Source organism: Canis lupus, chromosome 11 (genome assembly GCF_003254725.2).
Source record: "Canis lupus dingo isolate Sandy chromosome 11, ASM325472v2, whole genome shotgun sequence".
NCBI classification, from domain to species: domain Eukaryota; kingdom Metazoa; phylum Chordata; class Mammalia; order Carnivora; family Canidae; genus Canis; species Canis lupus.
In genome coordinates this window covers 50,175,174-50,202,609 of record NC_064253.1, presented here as the reverse complement: position 1 = coordinate 50,202,609, position 27,436 = coordinate 50,175,174, and the positions used below count along the sequence as shown (strand labels likewise).

The following is a 27,436-nucleotide window of genomic DNA, read 5'->3' as shown; positions in this document are numbered from 1 at the left end:
TATATACCTAGAAGTGGAATTGCTTGGTCATATGGTAATTCTTTGTTCAACTTTCTAGGAACTACTGGGAAAACTTTATTTTTTAATATATATATATTTTTTAATTTTTATTTATTTATGATAGTCACAGAGAGAGAGAGAGAGGTAGAGACACAGGCAGAGGGAGAAGCAGGCTCCATGCACCGGGAGCCCGACGTGGGATTCGATCCCGGGTCTCCAAGATCGCGCCCCGGGCCAAAGGCAGGCACCAAACCGCTGCGCCACCCAGGGATCCCTATTTTTTAATTTTTTAAAAGATTTTATTTTTTTTTTATTTATTTTTTATTCTTTTTTTATGATAGTCACAGAGAGAGAGAGAGAGAGAGAGAGAGAGAGCGAGAGCGAGAGAGGCAGAGACACAGGCAGAGGGAGAAGCAGGCTCCATGCACCGGGAGCCCGACGTGGGATTCGATCCCGGGTCTCCAGGATCGCGCCCTGGGCCAAAGGCAGGCGCCAAACCGCTGCGCCACCCAGGGATCCCTAAAAGATTTTATTATTTATGAGAGAGACACAGAGGCAGAGACATAGGCGGAGGGAGAAACAGGATCCATGCAGGGAGCCCTATGTGGGACTTGATCTGGGACTTCAGGATCATGCCCTGAGTGGAAGGCAGACGCTAAACTGCTGAGCCACCCAGGCGTCCCCGTGGGAGAACTTTAAAAAAAGACCATTGATAGCTGGGTCCTATTCTGAACAGCTCTGATTTTAATAGAACCTGCTCTGATTTTAATAGAACCTGGTTTCATTGTTTGTTTATTTTATTTATTTATTTTAAATTTATTTTTATTTTTATTTGTATTTATTTTGGTTTCATTTTTTAGAAGTTGCCCAAGTGATTGAGCTGTGCAGTCAGGGGTGGTGATGGATAGTGATCTACTGTTCCGAGATTCTTTTTTTTTTTTTTTTTAAGATTTTATTTATTTAATCATGACAGAGAGAGGCAGAGACACAGGCAGAGGGAGAAGCAGGCTCCATGCAGGGATCCTGATGTGGGACTCGATCCCGGGTCTCCAGGATCACACCCCGGGCTGAAGGTGGCGCCAAACTGCTGAGCCATCAGGGCTGCCCTGTTCCGAGATTCTTTAACTTTCTTTGATAATTAGAAATGCTGATGCTTCTCGAGATAGTCCTGTTAACATTTAGGCATGGGTAGAATGGCGTATTTAGCTACTAAGGATGCTGACAAACCTGGGTTGAGACTTTCTAGTATTTCATGGACTAGCGGCTTTTTTGGATTTCTTAACTTTTTTTTTTTTTTTTTCCCTTCCTAACTTGTTTTGACATTTTATTGGTTTCTAAGGCCCACTGTGCAACTACAGGATTAGAACATGGCAGGAGATAATACCATCCAATAATTCTATGTTGTTAGAGCCTTGTGAGGAGCTTGGAAGATTTCAAAAGTGGAAATTGAAAACAGAAAGCAGATTGTAGCTGTGCCATTGTGTATATGGGTGAGGTACAAATTTGGGTGGGATGGGGGGAAGACCAGAGAATAATCCATAAGAAGGTAAACAGAATCTAAATAGAGCAAGAAAAAAGTGAGTTTGTATGTGTCTGTGTTCAATAAGAATTACTACTGAATTTATGAGGAAGGCATCAATATTTTGTTCTGGTAAAGGGATGATTTATAGAAATTCTATTTAATCTGGTTATAGTTTTTTTTTTTAAAGATTTTATTTATTTATTTATTTATTTATTTATTTATTTATTCATTCATTCATTCATTCATTCATTCATTCATGAGAGACAGAGGCAGAGACGGAGACAGAGGGAGAAATAGGCTCTTGCAGGGAGCCCAATGTGGGACTTGATCCCCGGACCATGGGATCATGCTGAGCCAAAGGCAGATGCTCAACCACTTAGTCACCTAGGTGTCCCTGTAGTTGGTCTTATAATTAAAATTTATTTTTACTTTATAAAATAGACCCTTTACTCTCTTGGCTGTGGAGTAGTAGCCCTCTAAAGGAAGGTATCATCTTGACATTTGGGGGGGTGCTTGTTTGAATGTAATGTAAATTAAGAGTATAGGATTTTTTTTTAAGAGTATAGTATATTTATAACCTGATAGGTCTTGTGAAATCTTATGTAGCATAGTCCCTTCCTCCCTTTTTGGGAGGAGAGAGAAAGGGCTATTAAAAGAAGGGGTTAAGACTGATCATGAATAATGAGTTTTCAAGAGATAGCAATAAGGTAGCTGCTGAGCTGGGGTTCTGGGTGAAAAACAGGGTTCAGAGCCAAGAATTTAGCAGTGTAGGAATAGGACAGATACATACTTTTTCCTCCTTGACCTTAGGTAACCTGAAAGAGGAAATAGGACTTAACAAATAATTTCTGATGTCCTGTAGTTGTTCAGAGTTCACAAGCATTTATCTTTTTCATGGGCAGATTATATGCACAGAACAGCAGAGCATATTGTGCTCCTCTGTCAGTGAAGCTTGGGTGTAGGGGAGTAAACCTTGTTCACCAGCTGCTTGAGGCTTGACCCTGCCCTCAGCAGCTGTGGAGAATAAAAGTATTAGCTTGGTCAGCTCCTGGCATGCAGGGCACAAGCAGTTTAGTTGCATGGAGTTGGGTCTCATACTAGAGTTTTTTGGCACCCTAGCCTGCTTTATGGTCTCTTGGATTGGGGATGTAGAGTTCCTCTTGTTGACTGCTCTGGGCCTCCCAAATCCGTTGAAATTCTTTTTTTTTTTTTTTTTTAAGATTTTATTTTTATTTTTTTTAAGATTTATTTATTTATTCATGAGAGACAGAGGCAGAGACATAGGCAGAGGGAGAAGCAGGCTCTTCTCAGGAGCCCAATTTGGGACTTGATCCCAGATCCTGGGATCACGACCGAAGCTGAAGGCAGCTGCCCAACCGCTGAGCCACCCAGACGTCCCTCTTTTTTATTAAATTAAATTTAATTATTAATTTTTTAAAAAAGATTTCATTTATTTATTCATGAGAGACACACACAGAGAGTGAGGTAGAGACACAGGTAGAGGGAGAAGCAGGCTCCATAAAGGGAGCCTGATGTGGGACTCGATCCCAGGATCCCAGGACCATGCCCTGGGCTGAAGGCAAGCGTTAAACCGCTGAGCCACCCAGGGATCCCCACAATGGGTATTTTCTTAATACGAAAAGCAAGAACACAAATTTTAAGTTAAATAGAAATAATGAAACAGAACTGATAATAAAAACTAACAGTATAGGGGGATCCCTGGGTGGCGCAGCGGTTTGGCGCCTGCCTTTGGCCCAGGGCGCGATCCTGGAGACCCGGGATCGAATCCCACGTCGGGCTCCCTGCATGGAGCCTGCTTCTCCCTCTGTCTGTGTCTCTGCCTCTCTCTCTCTCTGTGACTATGATGAATAAATAAATAAAATCTTTAAAAAAAAAAACAAAAAAACAAAAAACTAACAGTATAGAGCTAAGGGAGCACCTGTGGGTATCTGAAAGGTGGTGGAGATAGTTGAGATTCTGACCCAGAACCAGATCCATCATATCAAGTATGAGCTATGTAGGTGATGTTGACACTAGTTTTGTTCTCTTTTTCTTCTTTCAATTTTATTTATTTATTCATGAGAGACACACACAGAGAGAGAGGCAGAGACCCAGGCAGAGGGAGAAGCAGGCTCCATGCAGGGAGCCTGATGTGGGACTCGATCCCGGGACTCCAGGATCACGCCCTGGGCTGAAGGCAGGTGCTAAACTGCTGAGCCACCCAGGGATCCCCTAGTTACGTACTTCAAAGAAGAGGAAGCTAAGTAGAATCTTGTATATCTACAATTGAACCACTGGTTTTGCAGCAAAGTGTAGTGGCTGTGGAGCCAGATGACCTGGGATTGAATCTTGGCTTTACCCCTGGCTAGCTGCGAATCTGTATATCTCACCTTCCTGTCTATAAAATGCAAGTAATTAGTACGTACCTGAGTGTTGTTGGGAAGGTTAATGACTTAATTCTGTGTATATAAAGGTCTTCAATAGTATCTGGCACATAGTAAACAGTAAGTGTTTCCTGCTGTTACTATTTTACTTAAGAGTTTAGGCTTTTGTGAAATGAGTGAGTCAAATCTTTAATGTAGATGAAGGACCCCTGTTCCTCCCTAAGATAGTCCCAACACCTCTGATTTCAGGACTGAGTGAAGAGTATCTCTGAGCATTCTTGATGGAGACTTGCTTCTTGAACATAAATTGTATAGTCTGTTTTTAGTAGTTGAGCTCTTAGCTGACTAATTCATGTTGTCTGAGATAATTACATTCTCTTTGAAAAAGAGACATTCATTTTTGCTGTTTCTGGAATGTAGATTTTTTTTTTTTTTTTTAATGCAGTAGATGAGATACCTCATTGTGTGAGCCTCCTGGTTTTAGAGCTATCTTCCAGTGCTGACACTTGGTAATACTAGCTTAAATAAAGTGATAAGACCACTTTGGTGGTTGGTGCTTTCAGCAAAATCTTCATAGTTCTCAGCATGTGTTGAAAACATGTTCTGGGGGAGAAAAAAAGAAAAAATGCTTCGGTAAAAGTGCAAGTGGCTGTTGTTAACTATTTTCAGTTTATTCTAAACTCTAGAGTCACTTGAAAATGCCAGTTTCACTGAAGTAATCTTATCTTTAAAAAAGTCCTTGAAAAAAATAGCAGTTAATAAAACATTTTCTAAAAATAGCCCTTTTAAAGAGAAAGTCTGTAGTTTAATCAAGTTAGTTTATTCTCCTGGCTTACTTTCCTTATATAACAAGTAATTTAGACTATTCCTGCACTTGAGATAAAGCTTTATATGGTATTTTGCTGATAGTGTTTTTAGAGGTCAAAAAATGTAGCGCTTCTTACCTGCTATTAATCTATCCTATCTTTAATTTACTCTGGATGAGGCTAGGTAAATATGAGTTTTAAAATTTGGTTGAATAGATTGAAATAACCTGGTGTTTCCTTCACTTCAAGAACCTGAGATATTTATGTTTGAATTTCTACTGTATTATTTTTAGAATCTTTTGCTCTTGTCTGTTTCTATTCTAAGAATTCTCTTGGAACCTGTTTGAGGGTAGTAGTTCTTGTGGGTGGAGAGTGATAGAGGGGATGGAACACAAGTGTAAACTGGATTCCTTTGGTCTGGCAACTGGGCGCTTATTGCCGAAGCATTTCTATTTACTACACATAACTCTGTGTCCAGAAGAAAGGACATAGAATTTCCCTGTGTGACAGTATGTTAAAGTTGTAGCTTTTTATAGTTTAGCTTCCTTGCCTTATTAATTTTAACAATTTGTTGATGGTAACAGTTTTTAAGGGTGTTGATAATTATTTTGATAACTTAGCTGTTACTTTGATTTGTGAATTCACGGTCTTCAGAAGTTTTATATAGAATTAATATAAGAACACTTGTTGAATTATAACATCTATTAAGGTATTTTCTGGCCTCTGTTTTTCTTTTTTCTTCAAAAATTTCGAGGAAGAGTGAGTGAACGAGAGAGAGAGAGAGAGAGAGAGCGCGCGAGCATTAGCAGGGGGGAGGTGCAGAGGTGGTGGGAGAACCAGATTCTCCTGCTGAGCTAGGGGCCTAACTCAGGGCTCAGTCCCAGGACCCTGGGATCATGACCTGAGCAGAAGGCAGATGCCCAACCCACTGAGTCAGAGCCACCAGGTGCCCCTGGCTCTGTTTTTCCGTAGGATGTCAGTAGCTTTTTTTTTTTTTTTTTTTTTTTTTAACCTTATGCTTGCTCTGTAAACTCTCAGTATCATCTTTGGAGTTTTCTTGCTGGATATCTTAAGCATTAAGTAAGATTTTTAAAATTAGTATTTTTAAAGATTTTAAAAAGTAAATTAAACCCACTGTGGGGCTTGAACTTGTGACTCTGAGATTGAGAGTAGCATGCTCTACCAACAGCCAGCTAGGTGCCCCGAGACTTTAAAAAATTTTTTTTTATTTATTGGTGTGCCTGAGTTTAGTCATTTAAGCATCTGCTTTCAGCTTGGGTCATGGTCATGGGGTCCTGGGATCAACCTCCATGTCAGGCTCTCTGCTCCGCGGGGAGCCTGCTTCTCACTTTCCTTCTGCCTGCTGCTCTGCCTGCTTATGCTCTTTCTTCCTTTCTTTGTCAAATAAGTAAGCAAAATCTTGAAAAAGAAAATAATAAAGATTTATTTATTTATTTGAGAGGGCAAGTGAGTGGGGGGGTGGGTATAGGGAGAGAATCTCAAGCATACTCCCTGCTGAGCACAGAACCTGATGCTGGACTCAGTTTCACCGATCCTGAGATCATGACCTGAGCTGAAGTCAAGAGTCAAATGCTTAACCGACTGAGCTACTCAAGACTCCTCAGACATTTTTATGAACAGAAATACAGCAGTTCTGACATTTCAGTCTTTAGAAGCATGAACTTGAGCCCATCATTTTTTTTCTTTTAATTTTTTGGGGAAGGATTTTATTTGTAATATTTCTTTTTTTTTTTTAAGATCATTTGTAATATTTCTGCCAAAAGTCTTTTGTTGTAACAGTTGATGTATATATAACCCAGAGCAGTAAAGCTTAATTAAAGGAGAAAAATGATTATTTCCAAATAACAATATGTAAACGTAAAGTAAGCAATGTACCTTTCATGTTTCGCAAAGCAATATAATTCTTGTTCAGCCATGGAACTGGGGACATTGTTTATACCCTAATCACATATATTGAATATAGATTGAGGATTGATGATTAGAATGTGAAGATATAAACTTTTAATGTTTATACTGAGGCAATGAATTAGTAAAATTGTAATAGTGTGAAACATAAAGTTTATGGTTTTCCTGATTGACAAATGAGGATCCAGGTACATTATATCAAAATATTCGGCTATAATGGCAAGGCTGTTAAGATTTATTTATTTATTTATTTATTTATTTATTTATTTATTTATTTATTTATTTTTAAGGCTGTTAAGATTTAAAGTCCTTTTTTTTTTTGTTTTTTTGTTTTTTTTTTTTTAATTTTTATTTATTTATGATAGTCACAGAGAGAGAGAGAGGCAGAGACACAGGCAGAGGGAGAAGCAGGCTCCATGCACTGGGAGCCCGATGTGGGATTCGATCCCGGGTCTCCAGGATCGCGCCCTAGGCCGAAGGCAGGCGCCAAACCGCTGCGCCACCTAGGGATCCCTAAAGTCCTTTTTTCATAAGTCAAAAAACTCCATCTTAGCATCCATTCAGTTTAACCTAAGTTTATTTCCGTACATGCAGACTTTTATCACCAGATGGCACTCCTGTAAGAAGAAACTCTCATTTTGTTATATTTAATATACCTAGTTTATTTTTAATAAATGAGAGCATAGATGAATAAATAGTTCAAAAGATGAATGAGGAAAGGGTCACATAATTCAGAAGAAAAGCAACTGTTTGGAAATCTAAGTAAACTAAAAATTACTATTTAGTTTTACTCCAGGAGCACCACTCAGATTTTGATTGGATGTTCATTTTTTAAAAAATATTTTATTTGAGAAAGTAAAAGCGAGAGAGAGAGAGCACAGAGGAATAGGGTGAAGCAGACAACCTCCACTGAGCAGGGAGCCCCATTTGGGGCTCGATCCCGGGACCCCGGGATCATGACCTGAGCTGAAGGCAAGATGCTTACCCGACTGAGCCACCCAGGCACTCATTTAACTTCAGATACTTAAGATAGAATTATATAATGCTCAGAGGTGATTTTAGAAATAAGTAATGCCTTTACTTCAGAGATACTATTATGTTTTAACATGTCTATGGTACTTTATAGTTTAAAAAAGTATATTCATGTGTATTTATTCGTACTGGAGAACATTAAACTCAGGAAAAGCTCTAAAAATACTCATGGCAAAACAGTTAACCTTCTTCTATTTAATATGACCAAAGCAATAAACCAGACCAACAAAACATCAAAATGGTTAAACTCAGAAAAATGATTCAAAATGTGTACTGATTGTGAGAGGCATACAGTAAGTTTTGGGGCTCCTGGTGGCTCAGTTGTTTAAGCGTCTGACTCTTGATTTTGGCTCTGGTCTTCATCTGAGTGTTGTGAGATGGCTCCATGCTCAGGAGAGAGGGAGGCAGAGACACAGGCAGAGGGAGAAGCAGGCTCCATGCAGGAAACCCGACATGGGACTCGATCCCAGCCGGGTCCCCAGGATCAGGCCCTGGGCTGAAGGTGGCGCTAAACCGCTAAGCCACCCAGGCTGCCCCAGGCCCCTATCACATCTAGAGATAGATGTGAGCAGCTTTTCATTGCTGATGTAATATATGTGTCTTGAGGAAATAGACTTTTTTTTTTTTAAAGATTTTATTCATTTTCATGAGAGACAGAGAGAGGCAGACACATAGGCAGAGGGAGAAGCAGACTCCCTATAGTGAGCCTGATGTGGGACTAGATCCCAGGATCATGACCTGAGCAAAGGCAGATGTTCAACCACTGAGCCACCCAGGCCTCCCTGGACTCTCTTTTGTTTAAAATCCAAATTCTTTTATTTTGTGGGGTATTTCAACAAGGAATTGATTTTTTTCTTTTTTCTTTTCTTTTTTTTTTTTTTAAGGAATTGGTTTCTTAACCTACATCTTTGATTATACGTTTAAGTTGTGATCCAGAGTTTCTGACATTCAATTTGCTTTTGTGGTAACATGTAGATTAATGCCACTATATATTCATGATTTCTGCTTTCAGTTGAGGTCCTCTGTGTCACTCTTCAATTCTTTTTATCTGTTTTCTATTGTTTTCCTCTTATACTCAACCTTAGCAGCTGTCACAAACCTTTGCTGTTTTCTTAACATTCCTCTACCCACCTTCCATCTGGTATTCTCTTCTCTGCAGATGTTTTTGTCCATTTTACTAAAAAAAAGACTGATACAACACACTGTATTGATGTCTCTCCTAATCATAAAAATTTAGCTGCTGTTATGCTTCTCCTTTTCTTCATTCTGCTGGACTTGGGGAGGGATTCATCTTGCCCAAGGGGATCATTTTCCATCACTGCTGTTTCCGTGTATTACCTCTCAGTTATCTTCTCTTTAGCCTATGCATAGGTGTCTCTCTCTCTCTCTCCTTTTTTTTTTTTAAATAGAGATTTTACATACTTATTCATGAGAGACACAGAGTCAGAGATAGGCAGAGAGAGAAGCAGGCTCCGTGCAGGGAGCCTGATGTGGGACTTGATCCCAGGACTCCAGTATCATGCCCTGGGCCAAAGGCAGACAGGTGCTCAACCACTGAGCCACCCAGGTGTCCCTCACTCTCTTTTTCTTTAAGTTTCTTTATTTTTTTTAAGTAATCTCTATACGCAACATGAGGCACAGACTCATGACCCTGAAAATAAGACTTTCATGTTCCCCAGACTTAGCCATACAGGTAGGTGCCCCTAGGTCTCTTTTATTAAGTAAATATATATTAATTAAATTGTGTGTGTGTATCCTATATTAGGCCCTAGAAGAATGACGGTGATAGGACAGAAATAAACACTGTCCTCAAGGGGCTTACCATGTGTTAGACTTGCTCAGTGTTCATCCTTGCAAAGCTCTGCTTTGATGCTCTGTATCTTTTAGCTATCACCTCTTTCAAGTATGCTTAGTTTGCTGTCTCTCTTCCCCAGTCATCTTGACTTTTTCCTCCCCACTATTTTTTTTTTAATTTTTTTTTAATTTATTTATGATAGGCACACAGTGAGAGAGAGAGAGGCAGAGACACAGGCAGAGGGAGAAGCAGGCTCCATGCACCGGGAGCCCGACGTGGGATTCGATCCCGGATCTCCAGGATCGCGCCCTGGGCCAAAGGCAGGCGCCAAACCGCTGCGCCACCCAGGGATCCCCTATTTTTTTTTTTTTTTTTAAGATTTTATTTATTTGTTCATTAGAGACATAGAGAGCAGTAGAGACACAGGCAGAGGGAGAAGCAGGTTTCCCTCCAGGGAGCCCGATGTGGGATTCCGGGATCACACCCTGAGCCGAAGGCAGACGCTCAACCGCTGAGCCACCCAGCTGTCTCTCCTTACCACTATTGAGGTTTTGGTCACTAGTGACCTAGTTTCAAGAGTTCCAGTGGACATTCCATTGAGTGATGTAAAAGTTTTGAAATGTAAAAGATTTTACTTCATGTCACTTTAAGTAATGTTGTTCAACATAGCTATTTTTCTGAGTGTATATGACTGTCATGGAAAGTTAGGGAGATGGTAAGGTATATTACAGATGGACTTTGGGGCTTGATTCTGTGTGTCTTATTTTCATAGATTTTTGTCTCTTCCAGCCTGCTCTCTTGTGACTGTTTTCCTAGTTTAGGATTATGAAGACAATATATATTTCATAATATAGTACCTAGTTTGATTTGTAGGCTCTGTAGCCCAGGAAATAAGCAGTTAGGACTCCCTGTATTACATTTTAATGGTCTATGTAGAATTTCCGAGTTTGATTGCTTGTTTTTTGTTTCTTTTTCTAAATATTTGTTTATTTGTGAGACAGAGACAGACAGACAGTGGGGTGGGGTGGGGGGCATAGGACGAAGAGAGAGAACATCCCATGCAGACTTTGCACTGTGTGTGGAGCCTTATGTGGGCTTATTCCTAGGACCCTGAGCCAAAACCAAGAGTTGGATGCTTAAACGATTGCTCCACTCATCTGCCACCAGGTGCCCCTTGACTATGAATTTGACTATTGTGGGAGTCGGCTTGAGAATCTCTTCCTCTCCTTCTGTCCCTCCTCACCACTCACTCTTACCCTTTCTCATAAATAAATGTTTGAATTTGACTGTTGTAGGTAACTGATACAAGTAGAGTCATGGAGTATCTGTCCTTTTGTGACTGGCTTATTTTACTTAGCATAATGTCCCTGTAGTTTATCCATAGGTAGCATGTGTTAGAATTTTCTTCTTTTTGGGGGTGCCTGGCTGGCTCAGCCTGTGGAGCATGAGACTCTTGAACTTGGGGTCATGAGTTCAAGCCCCATGTTAGTATGGAGCCTATTTAAAAAACAGAATTTTCTTCTTTCTTAAGGTGGAATAATAGGGGGGTGGTGGAATAATCCCTGGGTGGCGCAGCGGTTTGGCGCTGCCTTTGGACCAGGGCGCAATCCTGGAGACCCGGGATCGAGTCCCACGTCGGGCTCCCTGCATGGAGCCTGCTTCTCCCTCTGCCTGTGTCTCTGCCGCTCTCTCTCTCTCTGTGTGACTATCATGAATAAATAAATAAAATCTTAAAAAAAAAAAAAAGTGGAATAATAGGGGTGCCTGGCTGGCTTAGTTGGTTGATCATGGGACTCTTGATCTCAGGATTGTGCACATTGGGCATGGAGCCTACTTAAAGTAAGAACTAAAAAAAAAAAAAAGTTAAACCATAGAATATTACTTAGCCTCTTTCATGTATATATTACATTTTGGTTATCTCTTCATCTTGGTAGAAACTTGGTTGCTTCCACTTTTTAGCTGTTGTGTATAATAGTGCAATGAACAGGAGTATACAAATACTTTGTCGAGACCCTGCTCTCAGTTTTTTGGGTATATACTCAAGTGGAATTTACTGGATGAGATAGGTTTTTTTTTTTTTTTTTTTTTTTTTTTGAGGTTGCTATACTGTTTTCCACAGTGACTGTTCCATTTTCCATTTCTACCAGTAGTATTTAAGGGTTACAGTTCTCTGCATTCTCTACAAAATTTAATTTAATTTTTATTTATTTATAAAGATTTTAGTGAGAAAGAGAACTTGAATTGGGGGTGCAGAGGCAGAGGAAGAAGCAGGCTCCATGCAGGGAGCCTGACGTGGAGCTCAATACTGGGTCTCCAGGATCACACCCTGGGCTGAAGGCTGCGCTAAACCCATGAGCCACCTGGGCTGTCCTAAGTTTCTTTTTTAAAGATTTATTTTGTTTTAGAGCACAAGTGAGATTGTGGGTGGAGGTGGGGAGAGAGTCTTAAGCTGACTCTGCACTGAGGGTAGAGTCCTACGTGGGGCTTGACCTGAGATCAGGAGCTGAGCTGAAATAAAAACTGAGGTGCTTAACCAGCTGTACCACCAAGGCCCCCTTTGGTTTAAGGTTTTGATTGGTTTGATTTGGTTTGATTTTTTTTATTTGAGAGAGAAAGAGTAAGAGCATTAACTGGGGTAGAGACAGATGGAGAGGAAGAGGCAGACTCCTCACTGAGCAGGGAGTTTGATCCTAGGACCCTGGGATCATGACTTGAGCCAAAGGCAGATGCTTAACTGTCTGAGTCATCCAGGTGCCTTTGAGATTTCATTTTTTTAGTAATCTCTGCTCCCAACATGGAACTTGAACTCACACCCTGAGATCGAGTTGTATGCCCTCCTGACTGAGCCAGCCAGGTGCCCCGACTATAGACTTATATGTTTTTATTTTATTATTATTTTTAAAGATTTTTCTTTATTTGATACAGAGAGAAAGCACAAGCAAGTGGAGCAGGAGAGGGAGAGGCAGACTCCCCACTGAGCAGGGAGTCCAGTCTGATGGTGGGGCTCCATCCCGGGATCATGACCTGAGCCGAAGGCAGATGCTTAACCAACTGAGCCACCCAGGCACCCCCTTAAACCATAGACCTGTAGATTGCGTTAGTAAAAATTGACTGAATTGTTGCTAGGAAAATGTAAAATCTTAATGGATCGTTTCTTGAGAATTTGTGTTTTAGAGAACTTATGTTCTATCTCATGTTTCCTTGTTATCTCTGAATTTTATCCTTGCCTTTTACTATGATTTGGATGTTTTGCTTACTATCATGCTTGCTTTCTTGCAGATTTTCTATTTTGTACATACGTTATTTTGTATATACTGTATATGATGACTTCGGTGAGCAGTGACCGTTCCCGAGGTGCTCGGGAAAAAACACAGATTTCAGCGACACAGGCAACACAAGTACAGAAACAAGTAGTACAGGTAAGTTTTTATGGAACTCTTGTTTTGTGTAGAGTTAATTAGGGAGCACATAATTCTCCTTTGTAGGATATCTTTGGATTTTGAACTTTTTTTTTTAAGTAGATTGTATTTCCTGGGAAAGAAAAATATCATTGATCCAGATACTGTTGGTTGTTGTTCCTTATCTGAGTGTGAACTTTTTCCTTTTACCTATTAGCATCTGCTTTTTTTTCCCTTTTTCTTTTCTTTTTTTTTTTTTTTTTTTTTTTTTTTTTAAGGATTTTTAAGTTATTTCTACTCCCAATATGGGGCTTGAACTTAGAGCCCTGAGATGAAGAGTCACATATTCTACCAGATTGAGCCAGCCAGGTGCCCCCCCTTTTCTTTATTATTAATCTAGGTATGTACCTGAATGTAGTATGAAAATCCAGACTATATGGACAAGTAATTCTCTGAAGTAGAGAAATAGCTGAATTATAAGAGACTTACAAAAAGCTGCCATTTCTTTCAAGCATTATTAGCTGGGGAGAGTCTTTTAAATATTAAGATGACTTTTAATTAACAAGGTCCATTTGTATAATATATATATATGTATATATATATATATATTTTTTTTTTTTTTTAAGATTTTGTTTATTCATGAGAGAGACAGAGTGAGAAGCAGGCTCCATGCAGGGAGCCTGATGTGGGACTTGATCCCGGGTCTCCAGGGTCATACCCTGGGCCGAAGGCGGTGCCAAACCGCTGAGCCATCACGGCTGCCCTGCATAAAATACTTATTTTTTATTTATTTAGTTTTTAAAAAGATTTATTTATTTATTTATTTATTTAAAACACAGAGAGAGGCAGAAACACAGGCAGAGGGAGAGCAGGCCCCATGCAGGGAGCCTGACGTGGGGCTCGATCCCAGGTCTCCAGGATCACTTCCTGGGCTGCAGGTGGCTCTAAACTGCTGAGCCACCCGGGCTGCCCTGTATAAAATATTTAATGTTAAATAGTCCCTCCTTCTAGGAAGCCTTGATGGCTCAGTTGGTTAAGTGTCTGACTCTTGATTTTGTGTTAGGTAATGATCTCAGGGTCATAGAATTGAGCCCTGATTTTTTCTCTGTGCTTAGTGGGGGATCTGCTTGAGATTCTTTCCCTCTCCTTCCCCCCCTAAAATAAAAAAAAAAAAAATCTTAAGAAAACAAATAGTCTCTCTGTATGAATTTGTTTATATTGTTATTTTAAATGAAGTTGTATAATTTAAGTAAAATGTTAAGTATAGTACTTGGTACAAAATTTAACATTTTATCCATTGTTATTGAGTAGATTTATAAACCTTTTTTCAGAGGCCCATCATAAATTTCAGATTGATGATTTGACTATACATTGGTAGCTAATTACAAGTACTCTGTTATAATCAGTCATAACCAAGTGCCCTGCTGATGTTAAGGGACACAGAAAGTAGACTTTACTTGATTGTTGCCTTACATTTTTCAGTATAAGGTTAGCTTTGTACTGGGACACCTGGGTGACACAGCGGTTGAGCTTATGCCTTTGGCTCAGGGTGTTATCCCAGATTCCTGGGATCAAGTCCCACATCGGTCTCCTTGCATGGAACCTGCTTCTCTTTCCACCGCCTATGTCTCTGCCTCTCTCTCTGTGTCTCTCATAAATAAATAAATAAAATCTTTTTTTTTTTTTAAGTTAATTTATTTTTTAAGATTTATTTATTTATTTATTCAGAAAGAGAGAGAGGGAGAGACATCGGCAGAGAGAGAAGCAGTCTCCATGCAGGGAGCCTGACATGGGACTTGATCCTGGATCTCCAGGATCACACCCCGGGCTGCAGGTGGCACTAAACCGCTGCGCCACCGGGGCTGCCCAATAAATAAAATCTTTAAAAAAGAAAAAGGTTAGCTTTGTGTTTTACTTCTATTAATAGACTTACATTCTGCTATTCAGTGCTTGTTCTTAACTACATTTATCCCAATAGATAATTATTCACAACTGAGAAGAGTCTCTTGTTGGAAAAATTGGGACTTTTGTACTAGGTCCTCCCTTTGTAGGTGAATGCTTAAGAGGTTATTCATGAAAGATTTTCTTATCACAGAAGAAATATAAGTTATGAGTAATCATAGGTGCAACCCTGCTTATAATCAAATAGATACAAATTTATTTTTTATTTTATTTATTTTTTAAATAGACACAAATTTAAATGACATTTTGTTATTTATCAAATCAGTCAAGATTAAAAGTGTAATCTTTTTAGGGGTGCCTGGGTGGCTCAGTTGATGGAGCGTGCAACTCCTGATCTTGAGATTGTATGTTTGAGTCCCACATTGGGTGTAGAGATTGCTTCACAATAAAATCTTAAGAACGAGCAGTCTGGGTGGCTCAGCGGTTTAGCACTTGCCTTCAGCCCAGGGCATGATCCTGGAGACCTGGTATTGAGTCCCATGTCGGGCTCTCTGCATGGAGCCTGCTTCTCCCTCCACCTGTGTCTCTGCCTCTCTCTCTCTCTCTCTGTGTCTCATGAATAAATAAATAAAATCTTAAAAACAAAACAAAATAAAATCTTAAAAAAATGAAATCTTTTAAAGGCATGCCAAAGTAAATGTTGGAAATGTAAATTGTTTCCATCTCCCACCCAAGTAGAGTCATTGGACTGATTTCCAGTGAATCAGTCTCTCCAGACTGGAGGACGGAGGGCTCTCTCTTCCCTTCTAATGGCTGTTGTCAATATTAGTTTTTCCATAAGCCCTTTGGGGATGGCTCATTTTATGTAATTATTTTTAAATTTTTTATTTTTTTTAAGGTTTATTTATTCATGAGAGAGAGAGAGGCAAAGAAACAGACAGAAGGAGAAGCAGGCTCTTCACAGGAGCCTGATGCAGGACTTGATCCTGGATCCCGGGATCACAATTTGAGCCCAAGGCAGCTGCCCAACTGCTGAGCCACCCAGGTGTCCCTCATTTTATGTAATTAGATGAAAAACTGCTCACTGATTCTTAGACCTTAGATTTCTAATTTTCCTTTATAAAAAAGTATGTTGAGAATTTATCATAAAAGCAGTATGAATAAAATTATACATGTTCATTTATCCATTAATCCCATTCTGAGAAGTATTTCCTAAGGAAGCAATCTTAAACCGAGGGTGGGGGTAAGGTTTTATTTTGTAAGATGTTTATTGCCCAATTTTAAATGTCCAAAGGTACTTTATCTCAGGACACTTCTATCAAAGTAGAGGGATATAAGGGAGAAGACTATGAGCTCTTAGATTCTGAATAAAGTAGGTTTGTCACTTTACTAATTAGTTGAATTACTTGTGTGTTTTAACCTCACTTAAAAAAAAAACCCCAAAAAACATGCTTTGAGAGTTAGAGAAAGTTTCAAGAGTAGTACAAAGGATAGTAGTACAAAGTTTCAAAGGATATTCATTCCTAAATATCCTTTAATCCAGATCTCCCAGATATTAACATTTTTACCATGTTTATATTTTTCTCCTTCCTATAAAGAAGAAACTACATACAGCTTTTCCTTAGAACCTTTTTTTTTTTTTTAAATTTTTTTTTTATTTTTATTTATTTATGATAGTCACAGAGAGAGAGAGAGGCGCAGAGACACAGGCAGAGGGAGAAGCAGGCTCCATGCACCGGGAGCCCGATGTGGGATTCGATCCCGGGTCTCCAGGATCGTGCCCTGGGCCAAAGGCAGGCACCAAACCGCTGCGCCACCCAGGGATCCCTCCTTAGAACCTTTTAAGAGTAAGTTGTAGATACGGTAAATACCACATCTGAATACTTCCCGTATTTTTTTTTCAAGGACATAATTACAGAACAGTTATTAAAAATCAGGAAATCAACTCATGTAATCTACAGACTATTACTATTTTCCCAATTGTCTCAATAATGTCCTTTTTAGCTAATTAAGTCCATTATCATCCATTGTATCCAGATGTCAGTTCTCCTCAGTCATTTTTAATGTGGAACTTCCTTTCCTCTGTTTCATAACATTGACCTATTTAAAGAATATGGGTCAGTTACTTTGTAGAATATCTACCAATTTTAGCTTGTCTGAAATATTCCTCATGATTATAATGGGATTATGCACTTTTGAAGATTTACTTATTTTAGAGAGAGATAGCAAGTGCAAATTGGGGGAGGGCCAGAGGGAGAGGATTTCAAAGCAGACTCCTCCACTGAGTGGGGAGCCTGTTATGAGGCTCGATCTCATGACTCTGAGATTACGACCTGAGCCGAGTCTGATACCCAACCAGTTGAGCCTGGGTGCCTGGGCACCCCAGGTTTATGTAGTTTTGGTAGAAATACCGCAGAAGTGATGATATCTTCTTGATGCATCATATCATGTTTAGGATATAGGTTTTATTGTATATATACTCGTGATCAATCTTTTTTTTTTTTTTTTTTAAGATTTTATTTATTTGACAGCACACAAGCAGGGGGAGATACAAGCAGAGGAAGAGGGAGAAGCAGGCCCCCTGCTGAGCAAAGAGCCTGATGTGGGGCTTGATCTCAGGACCGTGGGATCATAACCTGAGCTGAAGGCAGATGCTTAACTGACTGAGCCACCCAGGTGTGCCCCTTCTGGTGATCAATTTTGTCATTTTGATTAAAGTGATGTTTCTTTAGTATTATGTGGAGAGATAAAAACTCCAGTTTTTTAAAGTGTGACATAGAGAGGTGCTTGGGTGGCTCAGTTGTTTGTATGTCTGCCTTAGCCTCAGATCATGGTATCCCCTGCATTGGGCTCCCTGCTCAGTGGGGAGTCTACTTCTCCCTTTCCCCTCTGCTCGTTGTGCTCTCTCACAAATAAATATTCAAAAGTGACATGGAGTATGATACTTTTCAGGATGGTTGTAAGTAATTAGAAAGGACATAGGTTGTATTCAGGAAGTGATAACCTTTACTCATCATATATTCTGCATAAGTTACAAAGCTGGAAGATGTCTGCTCCTGATCAACTGAGAAAAGGACCTGAAATTATAGTATGGAACAACTGTTAAAACAAGAAAAGACTAGTAGACTATATTAATAATTTTTATCTTTGGGTGGTGGGCATAAGGATGATTTAAAAAATTATATTTCATTATATTTTTCCAAATTTTATGAGTGGCGGATAGAATGAAAAACATTTGGCTTGCATGGACAAGCTGTCAACGTATTCACTGTGAAAGTAGCTTAGCTCTGGGGTGCCTGGCTGGCTCAATCAGTGGAACATGCAACTCGATTTCTAGGTTGTGAGTTCAAGCCCTATGTGTGACATGGAGTTTACTTAAAAATTAGAAACAAAGAGGAGGAAAGTAGCTTAGCCCATTATAAGTCAAATGAATGGAGAAGATTCAGAGGAAGAGAATTAGTAATGCTGCTTTTCTTGGCAAGACTTTTTTTCAACCTGATAGTTGGGTGGTGGATGTCACTAATATTTGTTGTAGGGTAGGATGCACTAACCTTGTTCAACTTCAAACCGTCAGTTGTTTTTGCTGTTTCCCTTTGATTTCACAAGTTTTACAGATTCTTGACACTTGCCAGAGGTCACCCTGGCAAGTTTCCTATCCTACTTGAATTTGTATTTAGGATCTTTTTAAATTTATCTATCTATCTATCTATCTATCTATCTATCTATCTATCTATCATCTATTTATGATAGACACACAGTGAGAGAGAGAGAGGCAGAGACATAGGCAGAGGGAGAAGCAGGCTCCACGCACCGGGAGTCCGACGTGGGATTCGATCCCGGGTCTCCAGGATCGCGCCCTGGGCCAAAGACAGGCGCCAAACCACTGCGCCACCCAGGGATCCCTATATTTAGGGACCTTTTTTTTTTTTTTTTTTTAGGGATCTTTTTAATCACATATTTAAAGTAATTTTCTGGGCTAGAGTAGTCACAAAGGTAAAAAATATTTTAAGTTCTGATTTAAAATGCTTTGTATTTCATTAATATGATAGGCTAGTATTGCAGTACTGTACTTGCTAAACAGCTGTTAAGCACATCAGATCTGTTTTCAGAAGTTATGTCTAAATGGCCCCGTTAGGATTAATACAGATGATAGCACAGAAGAGAAATGCAAAGAATATTTGAGTCATAGTACTTAAGGTGAGAACATTTAAGTCTGAATAAATTAGTAATTGGTATTTACCTAATATGACTTTACATTTTATTTTATTTTATTTTTATTTTCAAAGATTTATTTATTTATTTATTTATTTATTAATTTATTTATTTTATGAGAAAGAGAGAGAGAGAGAGGCAGAGACACAGGAGGAGGGAGAAGCAGGCTCCATGCCGGGAGCCTGATGTGGGACTCGATCCCGGGACTCCAGGATCGCGCCCTGGGCCAAAGGCAGGCGCTAAACCACTGAGCCACCCAGGGATCCCCTTATTTTATTTTTTAAAGATTTTATTTATTTATTCATGAGAGACCGAGAGAGAGAGAGGCAGAGACATAGGCAGAGGGAGAATCAGGTTCCATGCAGAAAGCCCAATGTTGACTCGATCCCGGACCCCAGGATCATGCTGTGGGCCGAAGGCAGATGCTCAACCGCTGAGCCACCCAGGCATCCCTAATTTTTTTTTTTTATCTATGTATATGTTTTTTTTTTTTAAGATTTTATTTATTCATGAGAGACACAGAGAGAGACAGACAGACAGACTAGACAGACACAGGCAGAGGGAGAAGCAAGCTCCATGTAAGAAGCCCAGTGTGGGACTCAATCCCAGGTCTCCAGGATCAGGCCCTGGGGTGAAGGTGGCGATAAACCGCTGAGCCACCTGGGCTGCCCTGTATATGTATTTTTATTTTTTAATTTTATTTATTTATTTTTTGTGTGTGTATTTTTAAAGTAGGCTCCACACACAACATGGGGCTGGAACTCATGATCCTGAGATCAAGAGATACATGCTCTACTGACCGAGCCAGCCAGTGACCCTTGACTTACATTTTAGAAATATGTGGGTGAAACAATATAAAATGAAAATATAAAAATATGTGGAAACTCCAGACTGTTACCTATAGCAAGATGTTATGATTAATTACTATTCTTTTTTTTTTAATTTTTATTTATTTGTGATAGAGAGAGAGAGAGAGGCAGAGATATAGGCAGAGGGAGAAGCAGGTTCCATGCACCAGGAGCCTGACGTGGGATTCGATCCCGGGTCTCCAGGATAGCGCCCCCGGCTGAAGGCAGGCGCCAAACCGCTGTGCCACCCAGGGATCCCAATTAATAACTATTCTTATAATCTTTAGTGAAAGTTGTCAACTCAAGTGTTTTCTCACTAATATTTTGTAAGATAGTTTAATAGAGTTGGGCCGAATTTTTCTGTGTCTATAACTTGTGTACGTTAAGGAAGCATAGGCAATTCTTAGACACTTTTCAAGTTTAAATATTGCTGCTCGTAGATCTGTTATTGGTGATTGTTTTCCCCCTGCCCTATTACTTTTAATCCCACACCCCTTTTGGAAAGATACTATATCCAGAGTCCCTGGATTAGGTGTGTCGTGCACTGTGACATTGTTGTATGCTCTGTTTTCTGTCTGAAACATCTTGAACCAGGCACATTCTATTTCTTCTTCTTTTTTCTTTTTTCTTTTTTTTTTCTTTTTTTTTTTTAATTTTTATTTATTTATGATAGTCCCACAGAGAGCGAGAGAGAGAGAGAGAGAGAGAGGCAGAGACACAGGCAGAGGGAGAAGCAGGCTCCATGCACCGGGAGCCCGACATGGGATTCGATCCCGGATATCCAGGTTTGCGCCCTGGGCCAAAGGCAGGCGCCAAACCACTGCGCCACCCAGGGATCCCTTCTTTTTTTCTTTTTTATTAAAGATTTATTTTTTTAATTTTAGTAACAGAGCATGCTTGAGGGTGAGAACGGGGGAGAGGGGGAGAGAGAGAATCTTAAGACTCCACGCTGAGTGCAGAGCCTGACGTGAGATTCCATCTCATTACCCTGAGATCACAGCTGAGCTAAACCAAGAGTAGGATGCTTAACTGACTGAGCCACCCAGGCACCCACCGCTAGGCACATTCTTCTAATATAAAACAGTGAATGATTGGAGTGTCTACAAGAGGTCTGGAATTAACTTTTTTCCCCAAGTTTATCCTTTTATTTTAGCTCCTGTTTAACATGTTTTGTCCCCCTTCTTTCCCTCCCTATGCCCTTTCTTTTTTCCTCTTCCTCCCATGTTCCTTTCTGGAAGTGTTGAAATTTTTTACTTCTTACATTTTATTATGAAGATGTTCATATACAAACAGTAGTTGAAAAGAGTTGTGTTGCAAGCACCCATATACTCAGAATTAGCTTTTTGGTATATTTGGTTTATTACATCTGACTAGCTATCCACTGTTCTATCTTATTTTCTTGATATGTTTCAAGGTAAATTAAAGTCATCAGTATACTTTAGTCCTAAGCACTTTAACATACATATATGTATAACTAGTTTGATATTTTTTAGGTTGCTTTCTCTTTTTTAACTGAAGTTTACATATAGAGACATTTTAAGTGTATCAGATAATTATTTGTTAGATACATATACCTGTATAATTCAGTCCCCTCTCAAGATACGGAATATCATACTCATCTCAGAAGGTTCTGACGATTTTATTATGTTTTCTTGTTGCAGACATCCTACCTTCTTTTAGGGTTCTGGACATCTTATGTACTGCTGTTTGCTTTCACTCTGCTTCTAACTTTCATTTCTATCTTTCTTTGTGCCTCTTTTTGCTTCAGACTCTGCAGGTTTCTGATAGCTAATATGGACTGTCTTCTCCCAGTTTTCTAGTTCTTGCACATTGTTAAAGTGCTTTTCCTCAGTCTTCAAGTATAAAACAATAGAAGAAAACATCATCTCTCTTTACATTCCTTCTAATGGCATCCATACTAGCCTAGACCCTCATTGCAATATTCTTAGACTGGTAAAATAGCTTCCTCCCTAGCTGGAAGGCAGTGTGATTGATATACAGGGCACTACATACCTGTGGTAGTTAGGAGTCCTGTGCCTTTAACACCCCGCATAAAGTGTTAGTAAATGGAGTTGAATTGAATTACTATGTCTAAGATCCTTTCTAGCAATAAAATCGAAGCTTTACCTCATGATTTAATTTTTATAACTGGAATTTTTTTTTTATCTTATGGGAAGATAATGCTTCACAGATGAAGAATTTCATAATGGTTGATTGACAGATTATTGTTGACCCTTCCTATGTACAGTTTCAGTGTTTTTCTGAGGTTCACGTCTGTATTGCAAGGGTGTGTATTTGGACATTTCCCCAGTTTTATGAATGTAGCCTCCTTCCTTGCTTAATTGCCTCAGGACTTTCCTTGTCTAATTGCTTCAGTTAGACACCCCAGTACAAAAGGCTGGAAAAGACACTTTGTGTTTGGTCTTGATCTTAGGAAGAAAGCTTTGTTTTCACTATTAAGTATATTGTTAGCTCTGGGTTTTTTGTAGTTGCTGTTAGGTTGAGGAAGTTCCCTTCTATATTTCTAATTTGTTGAGTCTGTGTTACCATGAAAGGATATTGGATTTTATCAAATGCTTTTTCTGTGTCTATTGAAATGATCATGTAGATTTATTTTATTTTATTTTATTTTATTTATTTTTTTTTTATTTTTATTTATTTATGATAGTCACACAGAGAGAGAGAGAGGCAGAGACATAGGCAGAGGGAGAAGCAGGCTCCATGCACCGGGAGCCCGACGTGGGATTCGATCCTGGGTCTCCAGGATCGCGCCCTGGGCCAAAGGCAGGCGCCAAACCGCTGCGCCACCCAGGGATCCCCGATTTGTTATTTTATTAATATGATGTATTACATTGTTCAGATGTTAAACAACCTTGAATTCTTGGGATAGATCTTACTTGGTAATAGTATATAATCCTTTTTTGTGTGCTGTTGCTTTGCTAGAATTTTGTGGAAGATTTCTCAATGATAGTGGTACCCCCCTTTTTGATTTTATTTATTTATTTGAGAGCACAAGTTGGGGAGAGAGCACAAGTGGTAGGGAGAAGGATAATCAGGCTCCCAGGGAGCCTGACTTGGGACTTGATCACAGGAGACCCTGGGATCATGACCTGAGTCAAAGGCTGGTGCTTAACTGACTGAGCCACCCAGGCGCCCCCAGAGTGATATTTTCCTGTTGTTGTCTTTTCTTGTGATGTTTTTGATTTTGGTATCAGGATAATACCCGTTGAACAGTGAGTTAGGAAGTCTATGTTTTTTTGAAACAGCTTGTAAAGAACTGATATTGGTGTTAATTTGGTAGAATTCACATTTGGTAGAATTTACTAGTGAAGCCTTCTGGCTCTGGGCTTTTCTTTGTGGGAACTTTTTATTTAGTTATTTATTTTAAGTAGGCTCCGTACCCAACATGGGGCTTGAAGTCACAACCCTGAGATCAAGAGTCTCATGGGTCTTCTGACTAAGCCAGCCAGGCGTCCTATGGGAACTTTTTGATGGCTTATTCAGTTACTTGTTGCTGAGTTTTCATTTTTCTTGACATGGTTTCAGAGTTTGTGTCCTTTTAGGAATTCTTCTTTTTTGTCTAGGTATGCAGTTTGTGGCATACATTTGTTCATGGAATTCTCTTAGAATCCTTTTTATTCCTCTAACATAAGTAGTGATGTCCCCTATTTCATTCCTAATTTTTTTTTTTAAAGATACTATTTATTCATGAGAGACACACAGAGGCAGAGACAAGAGCAGAGGAAGACCCTGCGGGAAGACCGATGTAGGACTTGATCCCAGGACCCTGAGATCAGGACCTGAGCCAAAGGCAGATGCTCAACTGCTGAGACACCCAGGCGTCCCTTCATTCTTAATTTTAATGACTTTAGTTTTCTCTCTTCTTGGTTGATCTAGCTAAAGGTTTGTCAGTTTGTTGACCCCCCCACTCTCCCTCCCCTGCCATGAGCCAGATTTTTTTTTTTTTTCAATTTTCCTTTTAAAGATTTCATTTATTTATTCATGAGAGACACAGATTGAGAGAGAGAAGCAGAGACACAGGCAGAGGGAGAAGCAGGCTCCATGCAAGGAGCCCGACGCGGGACTCAATCCCTGGACTCCAGGATCCTGCCCTGGGCCAAAGGCAGGCGCTAAACCGCTGAGCCACCCAGGGATCCCCAAGATTCTTCAGTTTTTCTCTTCTTTTTTTCACTTATTTTTACTGTTCCCTCTGTTATTTCCTTCTTTCTTTATTTAATTAAAAGAAAGTTTTTGTTTTTTAGATTTTATTTATTTATTCATGACAGACACACACACACACACAGAGAGAATGAGAGAGAGAGAGAGGCAGAGACAACAAGGCAGAGGGAGAAGCAGGCTCCACGCAGGGAGCCCGACATGGGACTTGATCCCTGGTCTCCAGGATCACACCCTGGGCTGAAGGCGGCTCTAAACTGCTGAGCCACCCGGGCTGCCCCTATTTCCTTCTTTAAAAAACTATTTTGGGGGCACCTGGGTGGCTCAGTGGTTGAGCATCTGCCTTTGACTTAGGTCGTTATCCCAGGTTCCTAGGATCAAGTCCTGCATTGGGCTCTCTACGGAGAGCCTGCTTCTCCCTCTGCCTCTCACTCTGTGTCTTTCGTGAATAAATAAACTCTTAAAAATTTTTTTTTTCTCAAAAATAAAACTATTTTGGAAATAAGCACCTCAGTCTGCCTTCACCTCAGGCCATGATCCTGGACTCCTGGGACTGAGCCTGAGTTGTGCTCCCTGCTGATTAGGGAGTCTCCTTCTCCATCTCCCTGCACTCCTCCCCCCATTTGTGCCCTCTCTCGCTTGCTCTCACTCACTCTCAAATAAATAAAATCTTAAAAGATAAAAAACTCTATATCCAACACAGGGCTCAAACTCTCAACCTTGAGATCAAGACTCACATGCTGTACCAGCGAACACCCCTTCTCTAATTCTTTCGTTTTATTTTTCCTTTTTAAATTTTTTGCTCAAAATATTTCCCCCTTACACCTTGTATTTCTCTTGAAGTGTTAATTGTTTAAAAAAATTATTTTTTTTTTGTTTCTTCTTTGTGTGTAGTCTTCGTTTTTATTTGAGTTAGAAAAAGCTAGGCATGTTATTTATGTATTAGATCTTTTTTTTTTTTTTAAGATTTTATTTATTCATGATAGTCACACAGAGAGAGACAGAGAGGCAGAGACACAGGTAGAGGGAGAAGCAGGCTCCATGCAGGGAGCCTGACGTGGGATTCGATCCTGGGTCTCCAGGATCGCGCCCCGGGCCAAAGGCAGGCGCCAAACCGCTGCGCCACCCAGGGATCCCTGTATTAGATCATTTTATGATCAGTGCCGCCCCCCCTAAAGATTTTTTTTTTTAAAGATTTATTTATTTATGATAGACATAGAGAGAGAGAGAGGCAGAGACACAGGAGGAGGGAGAGGCAGGCTCCATGCCGGGAGCCTGATGTGGGACTCGATCCCGGGACTCCAGGATCGCGCCCTGGGCCAAAGGCAGGCGCTAAACTGCTGAGCCACCCAGGGATCCCCAAAATTTTATTGATCTATTCATGAGAGACAGGCAGAGGGAGAAACAGGCTCTCCTCACAGAGCAAGGAGTGTGATGTGGGACTCGATTCCAGGATCCTGGGATCATGACCTGAGCTGAAGGCAGACGCTTAACTGACTGAGCCTCCCAGGTCCCTGATGCTCAGTGCCTTTTAATTTTGAAACAGAAGATGGCTTTATTCTCTAGGTACTTAGTTTTGGTGTGTTTTCATTGTTTATTATCTTGCTCCTTATTCTGTTTTTCTTATAATAACTTTGTGTGGGATTTGACCTTTATTTTTCTTTATTTCTTTTTTTATTATTTATTTATTTTTCTTGACCTTTATTTTTCTATTGCTTACTTTTATGTGCGGTGAGTTTTCTTGGACTTTCAGATGGCAACATAGTTCTGAGTGGCTTTTCTAATTTCAGAGTGTTTCTTTTCTGTGTAATTATGTTGGCTTACTTTCTGAGATTTCCTGGCTCTCTTCTCTATCCCCAGTGTGGACCTTTTCTTTTTTTTTTTTTCTTTTCTTTATCTGTGACTTAATTTTGATTCTATTAGTTTTTCTTAATGGGAGCCCTAACTGATTAGTTTCAAGAGTTGATATAATAGTGTGACTCCTGGGTGGCTCAGTTGGTTAAGCAACCCATTCCTGATTTTGGCTCAGGTCATGATCTCAGGGTCCTAGATTGAGATACTGTATCTCTGGCTAGTTTTTCTTCATCTGTTTCTATTTTGAGGTTTATGAGGGATACCTTCTTATCTAGTTTTGTGGTATATTGTTGTCTGTAGAATTTTGTTCTTGCTGTTAAGTTGCAGGAGCAGTTTAGAGAACTCTCCTAAACTTTTTTTTTTTTAAAATATTTTATTTATTCATTAGAGACAGAGAGAGAGAAAGAGGCAGAGACATAGGAAAGAGAAGCAGGCTCCATGCAGGGAACCCAATGTGGGACTCGATCCCAGTACTCCAGGATCACCCCTGGGCCGAAGCAGGCACCCAACTGCTGTGCCACCCAGGCATCCCTCTCATATACTCTTTATGAGACTTTTAACATAGTGCCACTTTTGCTCTTTTATTTTTTTTCTATATTTTATGTCTATATACATATGTACATTGTATGCATGTATTTAATACATACATTATTTTTAGTTATTCCGGTATTTAGTTGTTCCAATGTCAGTTACTCGGGTAATATCCCCATGTTTCCCCATTCTAGTATAGAATCATCACATACCTTTTGTTTGACCTATCTCTCTATTCTAGAACAGCTGTTAGCCTTTATCTTCCAAAATACAGACAAATTGAAAAAGATACAAGCCAGTTGTTACATATATTCTTCAGGACTTCTAGGTGGCTCAGTTGGTTAAACGTCTAACTCTTGTTTTTTTGGCTCAGGTCATGATCTCTGGTTCATGGCATTGAGTACCATGCTCTATAGGGAGTCTGCTACTCTCCCTCTGCCCCTCCTCCTGCTAGCATGCTTGTGCATGCACACACATATTTTCTCTCTGTCTCTCAAATAAATGGATAAATCTAAAAATTCTTCAATTTGAGTTTGTATGATAATTCCTCATGATTAGATTCAGGTTATAGAACTCTGATTGGAATACTACATAGAGGATTTTTGACTATTTCTCAGATTATGGGTGGAGTTATTGAGATCTATCTGCCTTTCATTAAGGATGTTGTTATATTTAGTCCAGGTTTTGCCCATTTTTTTCTTATTTTTAACTTTGTTTTATCTAGCAACTAAAAAATGATCTTTGTTGAGACACTTTGAGACTATGTGCAAATAATGTGTTCCTCATGCAACTTTCTCCCTTAGAATTAGCATTTATTTATTTTTTAAGATTTTATTTATTCATGAGAGACAGAGAGAGAGAGTGAGGCAGAGACAGAGACCTAGGCAGGGAGAAACAGGCTTCATGCAGGAAGCCTGATGTGGGACTTGATCCTGAAACGCTGAGATCATGCCCTGAGACGAAGGCAGACAGGTGCTCAACTGCTGAGCCACCCAGGCATCTTGTAAATTTTGTAAAAAATTTTTATTTATTTTTGTTTTAAATATTTTA

The 27,436-nt window shown here is 39.7% G+C and overlaps 1 protein-coding gene across 12 annotated transcripts in view; it reads left to right on the top strand.

Moving 5' to 3' along the window:
- UBAP2 (ubiquitin associated protein 2) overlaps positions 1-27,436 on the top strand; it is a 124,716-nt gene that overhangs the window by 22,713 nt on the left and 74,567 nt on the right. For 8 of the 12 annotated variants that reach the window (XR_007400993.1, XM_049091865.1, XM_049091860.1 and 5 more), the window contains one exon: positions 12,745-12,884. The exons of 1 other annotated variant lie outside the window; for it this stretch is intronic. Coding sequence is in view for 9 of the 11 variants with exons in the window: in XM_049091865.1 (XP_048947822.1) it covers positions 12,745-12,884 (140 nt within the window). In the remaining 2 variants the exon portion in view is untranslated. Of the gene's footprint in view, positions 1-5,073; positions 5,222-5,287; positions 5,422-12,744; positions 12,885-17,421; positions 17,442-27,436 lie in introns of those variants that run through there. 3 more of the 12 variants (XM_049091861.1, XM_049091863.1, XM_049091866.1) reach the window with 3 other exon arrangements.